We start from the raw sequence: 20,858 nt of genomic DNA, 5'->3' as shown, positions 1-20,858 counted from the left end.
CCCTCCACTGCCATACCAGCAGTAAGGTGGGGGGACCTGCTGGGACTGATGCAGTGAGCATCCCAGGACAGCCATGGGGTGCCATGAATGGGTCTGTCTCATTAGCTGAAGTGCAAAGTCCCTGTATAGGCTATTTATCCTTCATACTAAAATATTCACCACCTTCTGAACCGATCTCAAAGTTGTAATCTTTTTCAAAGCATTTGTACTCTATTTAGCCCATCCATTATCTATTACAGCTTCCCAAAATTACAAGAACAGCAGTAATAGAACTTCTGACCAACCAGCTATAAATTGAGGAGTCCCACAACCGCTTCCTAGGGTTCATTCATTTGCTAGAGTGACTCACAAACTAAGGCAAACCCTTTACTTACTACTGCCAATTTACGAAAAAGGATCTTCTAAAGGATACAAATGAACAGACAAGTGAAGAGATACACAGAGCGAGGTTCAGAAGGGTCCTGAGTGAAGGAGCTTCTGTTCCCATGGAGTTGGAATGCACAAACTTCCCAACGTGGATGTAACCTGGATGCCCTCTGAACCCTCTTCCTGGGTTTCTATGGAGGCATGGTTATAGATCATGAGCCACCAGTGATCAACTCAAGCTTCAGCCCCTCTCCCCTCACGTGAGGTCAGGGGTTGGGGCTGAGAGTCTCAACCCTCTAATCACATGGTTGGTTCCCTTGGCAACAAGCCTGGCTCACAAGACCTCCCAGGAGACCACTGCCATCAGTGACCTCATCAGTAGAGTGCTGGGAAACCAAAGACCAAATAAATATTTATTATATATCAAAATAGTGTTCCTCATAACTATAATATTTTAAAAAGTCCAATAGTTAGATAGCCTGACAAGTTTCCAGTAAGGATCCTGCTGATAATGATGCTCTTCTATTAATTCAAGAGCCTTTTAAATACTTAATATAATATGAGAAATTAATCTGCTAAGGAGATGTGACAACTGGTACCAAACAAGTCACTCACTTAGATTGCTGAGCTTCAGTTTCCCTGCTCACAGTTCTAATATTTTATAACTGTAATTTACCTAGGTATCTACTCACATGTAAAAACAAGCCAGTATGAAAGCAGTGACAAAATGGATGGTCTGGTATTTTCATGAAAATTAACAGACCAGTGGAACAACATAAAAAGCCCAAAAATAGGCTCACTTACTTGAGTTGACTATATGATTGGGAAATCATCACAGATCAATGAATAAAGAACGAGTTCCTCAATAAATGACAATGAGGGGATGATCAGCTAGAGTCTTGACTTATAGCACCAAAAGAACAAAACAGACTGTAGAGGTAATGTTCAAATAAAATCATTAAATATCATTTTAAAAAACTGATAGATCGAAGGATGGGCTATGACAGTCTAATCATAATGGGACTGAAGAAATAATTAAAAGACGGGTAGTTTTAACAACTTAAAATAATTTCTGCTTATCAAAACTTATACTGTAAAGGTTACTGAGGGATGGCATCAGGAGAAATGGGGATGGTTAATGGGCATAAAAATAGAAAGAATGAATAAGATTCAGTATTTGATAGCACAACAGGGTGACTGTAGTCAATAATAATTTAATTTTACATTTTAAGATAACTAAAAGAGTATAACTGGATTGTTTGTAACAAAGGATAAATTCTTGAGGTGATTGATACCCAATTTCTCCTGATGTGATTATTACACATTGTATGCCTGTGTCAAAATATCTCACATACCCCATGAATATATACCTTTACATACCCATGAAAATTAAAAATTAAAAAACAAAAATGCTTAACATAAACAGAATTCAAAGGAGATTGACAACGGGAAAACAAAATACAATAAAGGCTAGCTAGAAAATATTTGAAACATAGAAACAGTTAATAAAACCCATTGAGAAACCAACATCCCCTTGGAAAAATAAGCAAAAGATAAGAACAGACAATTCACAGAATTATACAAATGGAAAAAATACATATGAAAAAACATTCAATGCTGTAACTGAATAAATGCGACTTAAAACAATGGCACACCTTTGTTCACCTATTAAACTGTGGACGATAATCCACTAACTTTTGCCAGCTGCGAGGAAAGCCACTCCCTCAGCTGCGAGGAGAAGTGTCCACTAGGGGTCTATCCAGAGGGCTACCCCACCACACCAGCCAAGTCTTAAAAATGTCTGCGTATACTTTGACCTTGTAATTAGAATTATACAATCTACTGAAATACTGAGATCTTTAGAGAGGTGGTTTATTATGTACAGGAGTGTTCTTCACAATGCTATTTATATTACAAAAATTGTGAAACAATTAAATTTTGACATATTTGCACAACATTCCACATCACTGCCAACAAAAAAATCAAGTGTACGACAATTTAAGAACATGGTAACATGGCCTTGACTTAGGTGTCTGGTTTTTTTAAAACTTTTTAAAAGTTACTGGAGATATATATATATATATATATATCTCCTGTACATATATTCCTGGGGGAAAATAGATCAAGATAGAATAGTGGTTATCCCTGGTGGTATTATAGATTTACCGCTATTTTCTCTTCTGTATGTATTTTCTAGAGTAAGTTTTATCTTTATAATCATATAATATACATATATAAATATTTATATTTTAAAAAGGAGTGTGAGCTATATAGAGAGTTTATAAAAAAAAAAACAGAGTCCCCTCCCCACCACCCTTTTCATCCCCTACAGGTGTGCCTGGTACCAAGCAGATGGCAGATTCTCTTTAGGCCCCCTTCTCCCCAAGCAACTAATGTCTCCCTGCTGCTCTCAGAAACCCCACGGCATGAAGCTGGGCCTGCCTCACCCAGAGATCCTAGCTCAGCCAGGGCAAATGCCCCCAAACTGCCTCCCCTTCTCCACTTCGGATCAAGCTCTCACTGCCTCAGTTAGGGGTTTGACAAGGATGCAATCCAAGGAAGCAACCACTGCAAAAAAAAAAAAAAAAAGGTGTTTGCATGGTTTTTTAAAGAGATGTTGCTAATCCAAACCTAGAGTCCACAAAGGTCCTAAGATCTATTTTCAGGTTTTATCTATTTGTCTATTATTACTATTATATTTTTTGAGATGGAGCCTCGCTCTGTCGCCAGGCTGGAGTACAGAGGCACGATCTCAGCTCACTGCAACCTCCACTTCCCGGGTTCAAGTGATTCTCCTGCCTCAGCCTCCCAAGTAGCTGGGACTACAGGCACACGCCACCATGCCTGGCTAATTTTTTTGTATTTTTCGTAGAGACGTGATTTCACCATGTTGGCCAGGATGGTCTCGATCTCCTGACCTCATGATCCACCCACCTCGGCCTCCCAAAGTACTGGGATTACAGGTGTGAGCCACTAGAAATGTGTAGCACCTCCCCCCACTCTTTCTTGCTCCTGCTTTTGCCATATAAGACGTGCCTGCTCCCGGTTTGCCTTCCACCATGACTGTTTTCTGAGGCCTCCCCAGAAGCCAAGCAGAAGTCACTAGGTTTCCTGTACAGCCTGCAAAACCATGAGCCACATAAACCTTTCTTTATAAATAACCCAGTCTCTGGTATTTCTTCATAGCAATGTGGGAGCCACCTAATACTTCTATGTATCAAGTTTTAAGGACACATGGTCCCTGCCCTAAATGAACTTACAGTATTCAACAAATAAATATGCAAGTAATTACCTAACTTCAAGTTGTGGTAAATGTTAGAAAGGAAACTTAGAGTGTTATGAGAATATGCATCATGAAGTTCAACTTAAAGTTGCAATTCTACCCCCTGAAGGAGGCCCTTTCTTTCTTAAAACCAAGGGCACATCAAAATGCTTCTTCCAAACTTCTAATGCAGTCACATTTTGCGGGAGTTAGAGCTGGATAGTGTACAGGGCAGTATTTCGTTTTTTTGGGTTTTTTTTTTCCACTAATTTCAAATAGGAATGCAGGAATGCAAAACTATTCTGGAAAATGATTTCGTCCTTCTGGAAACTGATACTGCTGCAGTCTCCTTTCCTTTTAATATTGGGAGGAGATAAATATTTACGAAGATTTTCATGCAAACAAGCTTTATGTATGAGTAGAACTTTTGAAAGAATGTAAATGTCCATCATTAGGGGACTGCTTAGATGACTTATAAGTATATTCTAAGCTATGGAATACTCTTCTATTATAAAACAGTGAGGTGACACCTACGTACTGGCTCAGAAAGCTCTCCAAACACACTAAGTGAGAAAAACAAAATAAGCTGTACACTTTATGTTAATACAGACAAAGTACAGCAATAAGGCTGCACAGAGTGTCCACCTACTTCAGCATGTGGTGAAAGAGATTTTATGAATCCTTTACCATGATAATGTATTTAGGTACTACTTGTACAAGAAAAGCATTAACAAAGTAAAACGTGTATCCAACAGTAGACTCTAGACAGCACGCATCCTTCTGGAGGGGTTAGGAGTCTCTCTTGGCTCTTTGGTTAAGTGTGAGTTGAAGATGTTCTATTATAGGACCTATGCCATGAGACCCTAAATATTGACCCACTCTGATAGACAACCGTGAAAATAATCGATCTGGTACATGCTAAACAGCAGCCTGAAGATATTCCCAAAACAGGTCTAAATTCAGCCACAACAGAGCAGATAAATTAAGCCACCCAGTCGCTGACTCAGTTGCAGGAAGTGAAAGGAGAACTCCAAGTAAACCATATTGGAAGCAGCTGCAGTTATATCTGTCCTTTGGCTCACTGGGGCTGGCCCAATGCCTGCCCTGTAATGATAGCAAAAGAGCAGCACTAATTCAGAAAGATCAAGTCCTTCTCTGCCCAGAACGGTGGTTGCCCACTGGGAGGTCAGTCGGGGAGGGAGGCAGGGTCCCCAGCTGACCAGACACCCTTTCCCTAGTAGACTACTGGTTGCCCCAGCTCCCCAACTGGTCCAGCCAGCCAGACTCAGGGCAAGAAACATCCTGGCAGGAGACAGGGGCTCTCCTTCCCAGGGGATACGTGCCACGTGAGGCACCAGGGAATCAAAGCAGCCCCTGAGGCCTCAGGCCTTGTACAGCTCTAAGCATAGGGCACAGGAGGCCCTGTTAAAAGACCCCTTGAACATGAATCTCATTCAGAGTCTGGTCTGTTGACAGTTTTGTCTTAATCTAGGCTGCTGTAAGAAAACCCCACAGACTGGGTGGCTTAAACAACAGTTATTTTCCCACAGTCTGGGAAGTTCAAGATCAAGGTGCCAGCAGATTCGGTGTCTGGTGAGAGTTCTTTTCCTGGTTTGCAGATGGCCCCCTTCTCCCCCTGTGCTCATACACCTTTCCTTATGGCCACACTTGTGGAGAGAGGAACAGGGAAGAAGAGAGGAAGGGGGATAGTGGGAGAGAGGGAAAGAGGGAGCGAGGGAGGAAGGGGGAGGAGAGAAAGAGGGATTTCTTCCTCTTTTTCTAAGGCATCCCATCATGAAGGTACTACTCTCATGACCTCATCCAAACCTAATTACCTCCCAAAGGGATCTCCAATTAGCATCACACTGAGGATCAGGGCTTTGACATATGAATTTTGGGGTTGGGAGACACACATTCAGTCCATAACTGTAGCACACTAACGGAATTCATAACTTTAGAGAAGTACTTCTAGAATTTCAGAGCTTGAAAGTCACGTCATGCAATCATGCTTACATTCTACACAAGTTGTCACCCAGCCATTTCCTAAACCTCTCCCCCTCAATGAAATGTGCTGCACCTCTAGAGGCACCTGAGAACAGATGTGTTAGAAATGAAGGGCCTCAAGGCACTGCCTCCCAGCAGTTTGCACAAGGCAACACCCACAGGGTACCCAAGCCACATAGATCACACTCATCCTTCTTCCACAGTATAGTCACTCTGCACTCTGAACACAGATTCTTCCTCATCACAAAAATAACACAAAAAAGAATCTGAGGCACATGCAATATAACCTGAGCTTATAAATCAGGTGGGACAACTTACCTGTCATGATGACGTGCATCCTTGACTGCTATCATCAGAGGCAGATGTCTGGGAGGTGGCCAGGACAGGCCTGACCCAGGACAGCACTTGTATCATTAAATGGCACTCAGAGGGCGCACTTCCAAGCAACTGGGACCCTTACCCAGAACACCCCGTCCACTCCCTCAGCACAGCCACTCTGGCAGAGTTCCCTAGTGTGCTCTGGCACTTCCTTCACTAAATTTCTATGGAGCACTTGTTGAAGGCAAGACATGATGGAAGGCAAGAGGAAGAAAAAATGAGGGCTGGTGAAACCACTGATTCTCCCTTCTCTGGCTCCCACCACACAGCTTTTCTAGCCTAAAGTCGCAATTAAATTTAAACTGCCTTTTGCTGTGCATCACTTCCCCTACCCAACTGAATCTCAGGGGAAGCAGGCCTGCAGTGTTTTAGAAAGGCTGAGTAGAAGTATCAGACCTAACCAGACAGGTGCACATTTTAGCTCCTACATTCAATCTTTAGTATCTCACTGTCTAAAAGCCTTCAAAATGCTCCCAGGCACAACTCAGATGAGTCTCCTTGCCACTCCCTCAGGAGTGTTTCTAAATCTCACTATCACAGGGCAGATCTGGACCAATGAGTGGCTACGGACCACAGGCTGCCGCAGAGACTACCGAAGTTGCCCTCCACCTTGACCATGGCATCAACCTTGCTATGACCCTCCAGACCACATTACTTCTGCAGTGACCCTCAACCTGTGATTGTGGGCAGACAGACCAAGATCTGGTGAATGAGCAAGGCAGAGTCCCTTCTGCTCTCTGTCCCCAACACAGTCCCTACCAGCCTAGGCAGCCCCACACCAGTGCCTACCACGTGGGACCTGTGTGAACTGCTGTGGGAGGGGAGGGGCCAGAACCTCCGAGGAGTGGATGCTTCACCTGCAGCCACCATGCTGCCACCCAGCAGGGCTTGATAAAGGTCAGCTCGCTGCCATGCCCATGGGTCTCTGAGGCCCGGGCAGGCTCAGTCTCTCTTTTCTGAGAGGAGCCCAGTGGGCTGAACTACTAAGAGAACAGGCCAAAGACTAAAGGGAAGCCTTTAATATGAAGCCAAGTATTTTATCATATGAGGACATTCCCTCTCTCTGACCTGCAACACTCCCACCCCCACAGAGGACCTCCTCTTAAATCTAAAACACAATCCATGCATATTTTTGATTTAATGGATTACCTTTAAAGTAAAAAATCATTTATTTAAACGAAAAATCACCACAACGTTTCAACTTGAATCCTATTTTACCAAACACCAGTTGACAGAGAATTTAATTTTGGGAAAGTCACTGGAAAATATAATTTATTTTACGCTTGAGGGGATTTTATATCACAAGAGATGAATTCTTATATATACCAGTTTGTCATACAGGTGGAAAAAGGAAAAACATGTAATTACAGTTGATTTTCCTGTTTCTAATTTTATATATATACACACACAGCCCAACACAAACAGGAAAACAATGGGATTTACTGTGCCCTCTTTCATGTGGAGCCCCTGGACCCTTACTTTGGCTTCCACCTCTCCGTGTGACCGTGCCGCTAAAGCTCCAGCGGCCACACATTGTCTCGCACATCTCAGCTTCGGCCAACACTGCTCCACACACTTGGAATCCTGCTTCAGGGGCCAACTCTGCCCTGAAACTCTCAGCGTTCCTGAATCAGAAAAAACCTTCTTCTGCCTTCCCACAGCATTAGGCTTTAGTATACACTTCGGACACTGCCCAGGTTTCATGAATCCTGCATTAGGAGGGTTATGCGTTCAACTTCTCCACCAGACTGCGCTTCCAGAGAAAAGATTCTTATGTCCTACGTGTCTGACACCCCATTGCCAAGGTACAGCATCATGCACACCAGAATCAATCAACAACGTCTGATGATGCCAAAAGCTATCACCTTTCATTCACTCAACAAATGTTTATAGAGTAGTTTCAATCTCCATGCAAAACACGCATAGACAGGTTATAAAGCTCTGTATTAAGTTCAACAGAACAGTATTCCAAGCACCAGAGAGGGAAGGAGTAATTATCAGCAGAGGGAGGATGAAGCCATGTTTTAAGTCTGCAGGCCTTATCTCAGTGTCTTCCTGGGGCTTGTGTTCATTGACCAATATGGTGGGCAAAGTGCCAGCTCCATTTCAATTACTTCACTCTCCCTTTATTGTTGTTCTTATCTCTTTTGGCTGAGTGCATACTACTAACTACACAAAATTAAATGCTGCATAACATGATCCCTCCCACTGTACCAACTCCATGTATTAATCTATGTACCTCTCCCCTCTTCTCAAAAGCCCTTCTTCTGGTTTTATCTAAATGTATACCTGATCTAATAGGTCTTCCCTGGTCCCGTTAGCTTCATCCCACATGTCTGTCCTCCCCTGGAACTCCTGAAAACACTTCAGAAAACATGGGAGTCTGCCCGATAGCTCCTCACCCAAGTGCCTGCCAACCTTCACCAGCCTGGAGCTCATAGCTCAACACCTGTCTGCGTGCTGAATTACACACAGCTGAATGGCGTTACTTGCTAACAGATATGTTCTAGTGCGCAACTGCATAGTAAATTGCCACAGGGCAGGGAGAAGGCAGGGCAAGAACAAGGTCTCAAAATCCTTTCCCATCTCCCTCAGCACACAGTGCTATGTACACAACATGACCTCAGACTCTTTCTAGGTAAAACCACTCCCAATACCCCAAAAATATCTCTCAGCCCACCAATTTAGATGTTACACCTAAGGCATTACAGGTGCAGGTGCCTTAGAGTCCCTCTAATACATGCGCTACAGGTGGAGATTAGTCATAGAGGGTGACTAAATCCTCCCTCCTGCCTTTCTGTCCCAACCAGGTACCCAAGACTTGCACCTCCAAGACAAGGACCATGCCTCTTTTACTCCTGGGTGCTTGGAGGTCAGCACCGAGTTCAGCACACAACCAGTACTGAAGGAGGAATTGACTGAAGGGAGAGATTATCTCCATGACTCATGCTACTTGGTGGTTTCCCTTTCAGCTGGAAGCCTCAATTCACTGTCAAATGGAAAGTTAAAGAAAATCCCGATGACTATGCCTATGCAAAGAGCAGGAAAACTAAAAACTTATTTTCCACCATGAATTTGGCAACTTCCTGCGAAACTGAACTTCTTAATGCTGTGGACTGCAAAATCACACTCACCGTCACTCTTTCCTAATCAACTCTTCCCTCAACTTCACAATTCCCACCAACACCACACTCCAATCATCCAGACATACAACCTCCACAGCGTGTTCAACCAGTACTGCCCTTCATGGCCTATTAAAAACTAGGTACTCAAGTGCTGCTTATTTACTCCTTGATCTCACAGCAATCACCCACCCGTTTTCTTCCACTCTTCACATCTTCTCTGCACAAGACTTCAACTGATGCCTTGCTCTCTGGCACCCAGCCCTCCGGGCCCCATTCTCTCACCTTCTTCCCAGACCCTAAATGCCACCATCAGGCTAGTATTTACTTAGTGTTGTTTTCAACCAGTCTGTCCTCTGCTCAAACAATAACTTCACAGTTCTGAAACCATCAGCCTACGCTTTTCTGTTCCTGGCTGACCCAGGCCCATATTCACTCTCAGACTCCAGGAACTCTGACTTATCCTCCTGCCTTGGCTAGGACGGTCACTGTGTCTCTCTTTCCAGGAACATATAACATTCTCTGCCATCTCAAAACCTTAACAAAGGTCTTACTCCTGCTTATCCAAATCCCACTCATCCTCTGACAAAAGTTTTCCCAAAGTCCAGTGGCACTGGGTCCTCTCTCTACCCCCTGCCACAGAACGGTATTAAACCTTCCTGCACTACCTTCCTGTTGGTTCATAAACACTCTCTCCTGTGTGGAAAGTCAGAACAGCTGATAAGGAAGATAAGCCACATAGCCACATGATCCTGCCCAAACCACCAGATTTTCCAATCTCACACAACAGTTATAAAACTCAAATGAGAATTTACAGGAAGGGGACTTGTTCATCTCACACTCGTAAGACCGTCCAAGTGGAAGATCCCTCTAATGCCTGCCAAGTGCAGACATTTCCCATCATGCACAACCCTAGAGAGCTAAGATCTCAGCAAACACCAATTATATGTAAGATAGTGAAAAAACACACTTCTCATGGAGCACCGGTCTTCACATTCTCCATGTAGCCACTCAGGAACTTCTCTGGTGCAAAATTTTAAGCGGCTGCACAAGTACGTAGGAGACAGGGGTGAAAAACGGGGATACAGCTATTCTTGGCAAATCTGGTGGCAAGGTGCCAATTCTAAGGGTGGAACATAAACTGTAAGCCACAATCCGATCAGTGGGGCATAAGGGAACAAAAGAACTGAGGAGTAGGGATGCGAGCAGAGTAGACCAGGGTACCAATGAAACAAACACTTGGGCAAAGAACGCTTTGGACCACAAAACCGGGACCACTGTCCTTCCTGACGCTCACTACCATCACAGCTGGGCGTGCCCAGGCTCGGGCCTGTGAGCCGTAAAATCGCAGCTCACCGGGCCAGACCGGGGCGGCCACTCCCCTCCGTCCTGGGCGAGGCTTACCAATCGAGATCTCCTGCGCGAAGGCCAGCGAGATGAGCAGCAGCGGCAGCCCCACGGCAATGCACGTAACCATCTTGTCCACGGCCAGCTCCAGTCGCAGCCCCTTGAACTTAGGCTCGGTGGGTTCCTTCAGCAAGAAATCCGAGAACACGTACTCCGTGGCCAGGTGGGCGATGGCCATGGCTGCGGCGCGCCAGGCTCAGCCAGGCAGGACCTGGTACTGCCGGCGTCCGGAGAGCTGCGCGGCGCCTTCACCCGGTCACCGGCCGGGCACGCGGCTTTCGCTTTCCCTTTGCCTGCTCCCCAGCTGCTCCCGCATCCCGCCTGCCTTTGTGTCTCGGTGCCTCCGGCTCCCAGCGACCCCGCTGGGCTCTCGCGCTCACTGCCTCCGCCGCCGGCGGGGCGGGGCGGGGACCCGGGCGCTCCGGTTCCTGCGGTCCCACCTCGCGCGCTCAGTCGGTGTAAGTCCCCGGGGCGCGCGCGGCACTCGGATTCGCGCCTCTCTCGCGCGCCCGCAGGCGCGGGAACCACACGCGAAACAAAGCGCTTCCCTCTGGCTCTGCGCCTACGCGTCGCCCCGGCTGCCGAAGCGGCCTCCGGGCCTGCCCTGCGCTCTCAGCCAGCCGCGCCGCGCTCTTCCGGAACCATCCGGGGAAACCGAGTACCCAGGGGCGTGGAGCTTCCGGAGACGCGGTGACGCGGGGCGGGGTGGGCGCGGCTGCATCCCGCGCCCCTCGGGCCCTCTCTCCGACAAAGGGATTTTCCCACTGAGCGGCACCTTTGAAAATTCTCCCGTCCCTCCCGGCCGCATTCTCCTCACGTCCTGGCACCCGGGAATTTTAAAATCATTTCTGCAAGCAACTCTTTCTGTGGACGGGATGGCCCCCTTTACGCCCCACCCCCGACATTTCCAACACAGTGAAATGGGTTAGAAGGAGCTGTAAAAACTTCAAAGAACAGTCAGTGCCGTAAAAGGCCAATCGAGCGGTGTAGACAGATGGTCCCTTGCAGACTGAGCGCTGGACCCTTCCAGGAGCTCCGCGTGAGATGGTGGCGTGGAAACGCTGGTGAGTGTGGAGTATGACCCGTCTGAGGCCTGAGTAGCGCTGCTGGTCCCGTTTCTCTTTCCTCTGCCATCCCAATCAGAGCCTTGTTCTGGGAGCCAGGAGAGGGGCGGCCTGCAGGTAGGTGGGTGTTGAGGCTGCAGAGCTGCTTCTGAACAGCTCACAGGAAGTGGATGATGGAAAGACAGGAGGAAATACTCTGACAAGTGTCCACGGAAATTAAGGTTGTTGAGGTAGAAATAATTTGACTTATCGGAAGCTAAATGTGAGGATCCACCCAAGAAGACTTACCAGCAAAGTTGGGCATGTTTCAAAATATGTTACACGTTGGAAGGGTTTTAGAAGAAAGTTTAGGCAAAGGGAGCAGGACCCCTCATGTCAGAGTTGGGTTTTTTTTCATCAGAGAGTACGGTACACAGGTTACAGTCACTGGCTGCAGATGACAACATACAGGCTAAAATGTTTTGTGCACAAGAAAATCAAAGTTTATATGATTCAGAAACAAGTCAAGTGTTCTTTTCAATGTCAGTTTTTACATATTAATCAGTACATCAACAGTTCGAGGAACTGACAAAAAGATTTCAAGGACTCACAGATTTTTTACTCAGGGACAGGATCTAAGCCATGAATCATAAGACCTTTCTCAGATGGCTTAGTTGGGAAGCCCTGTCAAATGTGACATGTAGGTTATCACCAGCAACATCTGAAGCAGGCAGGACCTGCAAGCATGAGGGCACCTTGGGGCAGGGCTTGGCTCTCTTCTCTGTGGGTCCACAGATACAAGCCTCAACTCCCATTTTCTCCACCCCAGCCTAGCCGCTGAACACACATCCAAGAGATGGCTCATAGGGCTTCAAACTCAATGACCAGGACTTTAGTCTTCATCTTCCCCTTAAATCTGAACTCCATCTTCCCCATCTTACTAAATGTACCACCAGCCACCTGTGCACCCAAGTTGGAATCCTGGAGTCCATCTTCAACACTCCATCTCTCACAGCTGCCATAACCAAGTGTCAAATTCTCTTACTTCTCTCTCCTAAATATAGCAAATCTGACACCCCTCCACCTGCACTCCCAATACCCAATTCAACTCACCATCCTGTCTCCTAACCACATACAGGAAATATGTGCGACAGGGTCCCCATCCATTCTCTACAGCTGCCAGGATGAGCTTTTCAAAGCTCCAGTTGGATCATCTTTTCTACTTAAAGTGTACGTTGCTTTTAGCATAAAATACAAATTTCTTAGCATGGCCTCTGCCTACCTCACCACCAGCTTCACTGCTTTGCTTTCAGTTTTTCAAGTTAGCTAAGCCCCTGGCCTCCTCCAGGCCTTCCCACCCAAAACACTCCCCACAGTGGCCTCTTTGCCTGGCCCACCTTTATTCACCCTCCTGGCCTCAGCTCGATGTCACTTACCTGGGAAAGCCTTCCCTAAGTAGACAGACTAGATTAGGTCCCTTTGTGAAATTCTCCTGTAATACTAGCAACACTAATTACTAGCTGTGAGTCTTGGGGAGTTCTTTGACTCTCCTGTGTCTCAGTTTTCTCATCTGTAAAAAGGTTGTACCTCTTAGGACTGTGGTAAGGACCAAATGAGTTAACACGTGGTTAGTACCCAGTGCCAGTGCCTGGCAACTTGTGAATCTAGGTACATATCATCTGTCATTGTTGCTTTCTATTTTTCCTTCTTAAAAAGTCACAATTACGACTCAACAAATATTTATTCATTTATTTAGTGTTTGCCACCCCTTTATATGATCGACTTCTTGAGGGTAGGTCCATGCCCATGTGTACCATTTTTATCCTCAACACTTAGCACAAATGCCTCACACAGAGTTGATGTTTTAATTCATAGTATTAAATAAATGTCTGAAGGCATCTGAACACTTTTTAAAGCTGGCCCAGTTCACACTCATTTATCCATACATTCCAGGCATATATTAGTGGCTGGTGATGGGCCAGTTCTAGGCTGAATGGATGGGGAAGCAGAAATGAAATGAATGCATTCCATTTCCTCAAAGACCTTATGGCTTAGAGAAATAAGGCATGTACACAATTAACTATAATGCAAGGTAGAAAGAGTGATTATTGTGAAAAGTGGGGTATACCAAGGGAGGTGCAGAGAATAAGTAGGGCCTGGGAGAATGTATCAGTTGGGACATTCAGAGCTGGGACAGGGGATTTCTGGGAGTGAGGAAATCATGGGTGCCATTTCCCTTCTCTCCTTGCCAAAATCTACTCATCCGATAGGTTCAAATGGCCCCTTTTTAGGAAGCCTTCCAGGATCCTCCAGTTGTGATGAATCCTTCCCTCCCTTGTTACTCTCTTCCTCTGGCTTAGCAGTTAGTTCATTCTGCCTTCTGTGATGGGATGGTGGATTGCGTATCTCTTTCTTCATTACATATCAATTTCCTCTGAGGATCTGGGCTGAATCTCAGCAGTTGCATAAATTGCCCTCAGTTTTGGCAATTTTTTACTTTCAGTATGATGCCATTCTACTTTCAATGAATTTAAAATAGAAGCCAGATGGAGAACTTGTTGGGAAACAGGATGTACAGCCACCAGACACTGGTGTAGGGCCAAGTCAAAGATGAAAATTTGGGTCAGAGGAGGTAGTTCGGATTTTTTTCAGTAGGCATTAGGGGGTTTCTGGAGGGTAGTTCGGATTTTTTTCAGTAGGCATTAGGGGGTTTCTGGAGGGGAGGAATATAAAGGATGTTGTGCTTTAAGATGATTAATCTGCCAGCCATGTGTACAATGGACTGGAATGCAGAGAGTGGAGATGGAGAGGCTGGGTAAGAGGCTGTCAAAGTTTTGCAAAGGAGAAGTAACAAGGGCCCAAACTGGTGCTGTGGTCTGGAGGATAGCAATGAGTAGCACAGAAGGGTGTGGTAGCTAAGGGAGCCATTTTTCCTACTGTAAAAATCAAATCAGACAATCTGACATGTGCCAACATTCTTTGGGGGTAGTGAGAAGGTAAGACCCTGAGTTCAACTCCTGAGTTTGTCACTTACTTGATATATAACTATGGCTGTGTCCCTGGAAATCTGTAAGCCTAATTTCCCTATTCTCCAAATAGGGATAATGCTTCCTACCTCTTGAGTTGTTCTAAGGATCAAATGTGATAATATATGTAGCAGTGCCTGCCACATTGGTGGCATTTAGCATTTGATAGCTATTATTACCAACCACAGGACTTTAACATGTCAAATGCGAGTGTAGATAACATTGTTTTTTTAAAACACAGACTTTATCACTTGAGGCCAGAAGTTCAAGACAAGCACGGGCAACATAGAAAGACTCCATCTCTACAAAAAGTTTTATTTAAAAAATAGCCAAGTGTGGTGGTGTGTGCCTGTAGTCCTAGCTAATCTGGAGGATAAGGCAGGAAGATTGCTTGAGCCTAGGAGTTTGAGGCCACAGTGAGCTATGATTGCACCACTGTACTCCAGCTTGAGTGACAGAGCCAGACTCTATCTCTACACATGCGTGCACGCGCGCATACACACACACACACTCCCCCCAGAGAGTTCCCATATACCCCATTCCTGCATCCATTCTACACATGACTGGCAGATTAATCATCTTAAAGCACAAGACCTCTATTATTGTTATCTTACATTAGCTTGGTATGTTTCTTACAAGAAATGAGATATCAGTACATTAATTAAAGTCCATAGTTTATTCAGATTTCCTTAGATCCCCCTAATATCCGTTGTTCCAGGGGCCCATCTAGAATACCATAGTATAGTTTTTTCATCAGCATGTCTTCTTAGCTCCTCCTGGCTGTTTCTCATGCTTTGTTTTTGATGAAATCACTTTTTTATAATTAGAACATACACTCAGGGATTAAATCACGCATCCTCCTCCCATGTCCACCCTGCCTCTCCGCTTGTCCCAGTATCATTTGTTAGAAGGAAGCCAAGGTGGAGGCCAGGTGCGGTGACTCACGCCTATAATTCCAGAACTTTGAGAGGCTGAGGCCAGTGGATGACTTGAGGCCACGAGTTCGAGACTAGCCTGGCCAACATGACCAGCCTGGCTGACCATGTCTCTACTAAAAATACAAAAGCTAGCCAGGCGTTAGCCAGGCGTGGTGGCACATGCCTGTAATCTCAGCTACTCAGGAGGCTGACGCAAGAGAATTGCTTGAAACCAGGAGGTGGAGATGGCAGTTAGCCAAGATTATGCCATTACACTCCAGCCTGGGCAACAGAGCAAGACTCTGTCTTGACCAAACAAACAAAAAAGAAGCCAAGGTAGGTTGTGAACCTCATAGCCAGTCTCTCAGAACTCTGTTTTACTTGTTGGAGACCCTTGACATTTGAATATGAGAGATTTTGCAACCAAAATAGTCTAAGTCAAAGTCAAAATAGTGAAGTTCAGTAGACTGCCTAATCTCTTTATATATTCATTCATTCATTCAATAAATATTTGCTAATAAACTATTGTGTATTTGTACTATGATCTCTGCTGGGGATGCAACAGTGAGCTAAACAGGTCAGGGGTCCTTGCTTCCACAGAGCTACATTCCAGCCAAAGAGGCAGACAAAACTTAAGCCAACAGATATAAAATGATTGTGTCCTGTAATAAGTGCTGCAAAGGAAAACAGTGAAGATGGTAAATAACAGGGGGAAGGACCCACTTTAGTGAGGGAAGTCAGGGGAACCCAAATGTGAACTAGAAAAGCTAGGAGAGTATGATATTGAATATTGAGTGTCAACTTGATTGGATTGAGGGATACAAAGTATTAATCTTGGGTGTGTCTGTGTGGGTGTTGCCAAAAGAGATTAACATTTGAGTCAGTGGACCGAGGAAGGCAGATCCACCCGTAACCCATTGGCCACAATTTAATCAGCTGCCAGTAAATATAAAGCAGGCAGAAAAATGTGAAAGGGAGAGATGGGCCTAGCCTCTCAGCCTACATCTTTCTCCCATGCTGGATACTCCCTGCCCTCAAACGTCAAATTCCAAGTTCTTCAGATTTGGGACTTGGACTGGCTCTCCTTTTTCCTCAGGTTGCAGACAGTCTATTGTGGGACCCTGTGATCATGTAAGTTAATACTTAATGAACTTATATATATACATACACACACACATATATGAGTTTATATATCATTATATATATTTTATATATGTTTTATATATATTTATATAATATATATTACATATTACATATCATTATGTATATGATATATATCCAGCTTGGGTGACAGAGCCAGACTCTATTTCTACACGCACACACACACACGCCCCAGAGAGTTCCCATATACCCCATTCCTGCATCCATTCTACACGACTGGCAGATTAATCATCTAAAAGCACAAGATGCATATTATTATCCTCTTACACATATATATATTCTGTCCCTCTAATAAAACCCTGACTAATACAGAGAGGGAATGAGGAAGCTAGAGAGAGAGAGCATTCCAGGCATAGAAAGCAGCATGTGCAAAGGCCCTGAGGCAAGAAAGAACTAGCAGGGTATAGGAGCAGATGAAAGCTTGAGCAGAGTTGAAGAAGTTGGAGGAGTGGGCATGGGCCAAATCAAGCTGGGTCTTAAAGACCAAGGTAAAGAGTTTGGATGTTATTAAAAGTGCAATGGGAAGACAGTAAAGGGTAGCCACCAGAGAAGGGATGAAATTTGGAAAAACACGAAGCAATGTGTGGACGGTGGTTGAAAGGAGCGGTAGTGATGATGGAGAGGCTGGTTTGGGGACCACTGCAGTGACCCTACTCAAGCAAGATTTGTGTGAATCTGCAGCCCAAGGTCAGGGTTCGAGAAACACATTTTGAATTTATTCACAGAAAAATAGTTTTCCAATCATAAGGATGGATAAAATAAACTATGGAGTAGCTGGTGACACATTACCACAAACTTAGTGGCACACATTTCTTCTCTTACACTTTTGGACCCCTGAAGTCCAAAATCAGTTTCAAGATATCTGCAAGGCCAACCTCTCTCTGGAGGCTCTACAGGAAAATCCATTCCCTTACCTTTCCCAGCTTCTGGAGCTGCATTCCTTGCATTCCCTGGCCCATGGCCCCTTCCTCCATCTCCAAAGCCAGCAGCATAGCATCTTGCCTCAGTTGTCACATTGCCTTCTTCTTCTGTAGTCAAATCTCCCACTGCCTCTCTTTCATAAGGATACTTGTAATTACATATAGGGCCAATATGGATAATCCAGTATAAATTTCCTATCTTCAAGGTCCTTAAAGCAATCATACCTGCAAAGTCCCTTTTGCCACATAAGGTGACATTCAGAGATTCAGGGATTAGGACATGACATCTTCGGGGCATTATTCAGCCTACCACAGAGGGAAAAAAGAGAAAAAAGAACCCAGTGTCAAGTTCTGAGGCATGCTAACATTTAGATCAGACAGAGGAGAAGGAACTAGCAAAAGAGATTGAGAAGGAAGTCATTGAGGAAGAAGGAAGCCTGGCAGAGAGTCATGTTGCAGAGCCAAGGGACTAGAGACTCTGAGTGTTCAGAAGGAAGGAGCTGTTTCTTGTTGCTGAGAGGTTGAGTACAATAAACATGGAGAAGAAGCCACTGGAAATGTCATCATGGTTGGTGATCTCTACCACAGCAGATTGGGATGTGGGGGCTGGGCATGCTGGATTGAAAGTCATCAGAATGCACTGAGGAATTCATGGGGTGAGGTGGTACAGGCACCAAGTGTGAATACGTCCATGTTCTGCTATCAAAGGAAGAGAGAAACTGGGTCGGAGGGGGTTATAGAGTTAAAGAAGACAGCTCATTGTTTTCTGTTTTTAGTGGTGGACATTGCTAATGATTTCATAGAAAGATGCAGGAGGAAAAATGGATACCCAAGGTAATGAAGTCCTTGAGAAAGCAAGAAGCAGTGAGGCCCAAAGTCAAATGAAGAGACTGCCCTGCTAGGAGCAGGGACACTTGTATTTTAACAGGAGGGAAAGGTGTGTGTAAGTGAAGGCTGAGTTGATTTTCTCAAGAGTGAGGCTGAGAACAAGGAGTGTAGTTATGTTTGAAGAAACAATGTTTGAGAAGTCATATTATTTGTGGAGACACATTATTTTGTTTCTTTTTCTCTAACAAGTATCATTGGCATAGTCATAGCCCTAAATATCTGAAAATTAATTCCCCTTTAACCACCTCCCCTAGTTCAGTGATAGATAATTTTAAGTGAAAATAACCATGCAAATAGCCACGTTAAATGAAACTTTATTAAAACAAGAAATGATGCAATCAAACTACTTTGTGGTTTTGTTTTCATTACAAAAATAAACTGAAAAGAAAAAAAACACAACAACTTGTCTTACTAAGGTGGGTAATAAATAAGTCATTTACCATAATTATTATGAAATTGCAGCCTACACATGTATGAAAACTGTAGAACATGTACTATGAAATCACATTGTCCATGGTTAGCAGACTGAAATTCAAAATCTTTTGTGTATGCTGTTTGATATGACATTTCAAGCAAACTATGAACAGAACTATTAGCATTTGTATCCTTTTATGTTAAGACTATAGCTTCTATCCAATTACCCATTTCCCCTCATCAAGATGAAGATGAGACAGTATGAAAGGCCCCTCCACCAGAATATTTCTTAGCTCCTTGTCATTCACTTTGACATTCAAATGACCCACTGCTAAGGCAGGCATACCAGTATCACTCATCTAGCATTGGCATTGGCATCTCAGGGCATCTCACCCAGAGCTAAAAGCAATTTCTCAGTCTTGTAATAAACAAGGTTGCTTTTATCAATCTTACACCTAATGTCTAAGCATAGGACAGTGTAGATTGCTCATAATGGGTTGAGTTTTGTTGTTCAATAATTTTTTTTGCATTCAAACCTTGGAAATTATTTATTAATTTTCAAAGCTGGTTTAATGGTTTAAGAGAATCTGCCACCAAAATTATCTTTTTCTCACCTTTCTATTTCCTTTTTTTCTCCTTCCATAAAGGGGTATATCTTTAAAAGGCACGGAATGTAGGATCTTCAGAGGTCCCTTCTCCTATCCAGTCACCTACATTGATAAATTCCTCCTGGTGTTTGTCATACAATGAGAATGTTATTATTTCATAGAAGATGGAGACTTGTAAAGATTCCCTCTAACTGACTGAAAAATCAAACTCCAAATTCAAGCCCGGACTTGCCTCCTGCAAAGCTTCCCCCTTATAGAGAACTTGCTCTAAACTCTCAGGAAGTCCCTGCTTCATAAAGGGAGAGCCTAACATATTGTTTTACAACTTTCAGCCCTCCCACAGTCTGAAGTAGAAATACAATTTCTCTACTTGATTTTTGAAAGTACAAACATAAAAACATATTGTAAAAACATGTAGATATTCAAGTATTTCTACAGGTTTGAATAAAAACAGCAGCAATTAAAAAAATGCTTATAACTTTGCTTTTTAAAACAAGCAGTGCACAGGCTATTTATATCAAAGAGGAAAAGGCCAGGAGAGCTGGTTAAAGCCTCCAAAAAATTTATTTGGTCTAATTCTATCAGCAGACACTGACTTAGACATTTCCAAGAACTCTAAGAAAGATATTTTCCATAGAACAACAAAGGGACGCATGTTATGCAACAATGTTGAAAAAGCAGTGCCCTTCCAGTTAAATGTCTGAGGCACTCTAACTTTTTCTAGAAACTGTTCATCTAGAAACTTTGGTGGTTAGCTAAGAAAGCACTGTTTAATCCAGGAATTATAAAAGATAGAATATAAAGATATCTTTCAGAGGGTCTCCCATTCAGTGAATCCATCCAGAGAACAGACTAAGAGTTGACATTCTCAGCCATGCCCATTCTCCTTTTTCTGTGTTTTATACCTGAGGATTATTCACAGCCCATTTATAAATAAATAAATAAAAGCAAATTGCTTTGGATGATGTTTCAGAGGATCAGAAGGCTGATCCAGGATACAGTGTCAACCTTCCTTGGTGAGTGATACCTTGGTCCAGTTTCCCTGTTGGCTGCCATCTGGCCAGCTGTGGGACATCACCCTTTCCTGTTGAGGGAGACCAGATGGTTCACAGAGCATCCGTGGGGAGAGCACAGGACTGGACTTGCTGGTAATCTGTCTGCTTCATTGCAGAGCGGAGTCTAAGGGAGAGAATCACCGTGGCGATTAGAAGGAGGAGTCCAATGATGAAAAGGATGACCAAGGCTGCCTTAGCTCCTGTTGGACCCAGATTCTTGCCAAAGAAATAGAGCTGCTCCTTGCCAGGTCGTTCTGTGAAAAAGATAAAGTTGTCAGGCCCCTGCA

At 44.2% G+C, this 20,858-nt stretch overlaps 2 protein-coding genes and 1 long non-coding RNA gene across 4 annotated transcripts in view; 1 reads left to right on the top strand and 2 right to left on the bottom strand.

The window, feature by feature from the left end:
- PANX1 (pannexin 1) overlaps nt 1-11,189 on the bottom strand; it is a 57,082-nt gene extending 45,893 nt beyond the window's left edge. For both annotated transcript variants that reach the window (XM_011926562.1, XM_011926563.1), the window contains exon 1: nt 10,537-11,189. In XM_011926562.1, coding sequence (XP_011781952.1) covers nt 10,537-10,717 — 181 coding nt within the window. In that variant the 5' untranslated portion in view covers nt 10,718-11,189. The remainder of the gene's footprint in view (nt 1-10,536) is intronic.
- Nucleotides 10,554-20,858, top strand: part of LOC105500888 — a 47,349-nt gene continuing 37,044 nt past the window's right edge. The window contains exon 1 of the long non-coding RNA XR_001000103.1: nt 10,554-10,702. This is a non-coding gene — a long non-coding RNA (uncharacterized LOC105500888). The remainder of the gene's footprint in view (nt 10,703-20,858) is intronic.
- The window catches only part of HEPHL1 (hephaestin-like 1), a 78,414-nt gene continuing 76,348 nt past the window's right edge, over nt 18,793-20,858 (bottom strand). Inside the window, exon 20 of the mRNA XM_011926564.1 lies at nt 18,793-20,825. Coding sequence (XP_011781954.1) covers nt 20,623-20,825 — 203 coding nt within the window. The 3' untranslated portion in view covers nt 18,793-20,622. The remainder of the gene's footprint in view (nt 20,826-20,858) is intronic.

This window comes from Colobus angolensis, unplaced genomic scaffold (genome assembly GCF_000951035.1).
Source record: "Colobus angolensis palliatus isolate OR3802 unplaced genomic scaffold, Cang.pa_1.0 Scaffold7, whole genome shotgun sequence".
Taxonomy (NCBI): domain Eukaryota; kingdom Metazoa; phylum Chordata; class Mammalia; order Primates; family Cercopithecidae; genus Colobus; species Colobus angolensis.
Note: the sequence above shows the minus strand (reverse complement) of the source record. Positions and strands in the feature narration are given on the sequence as shown.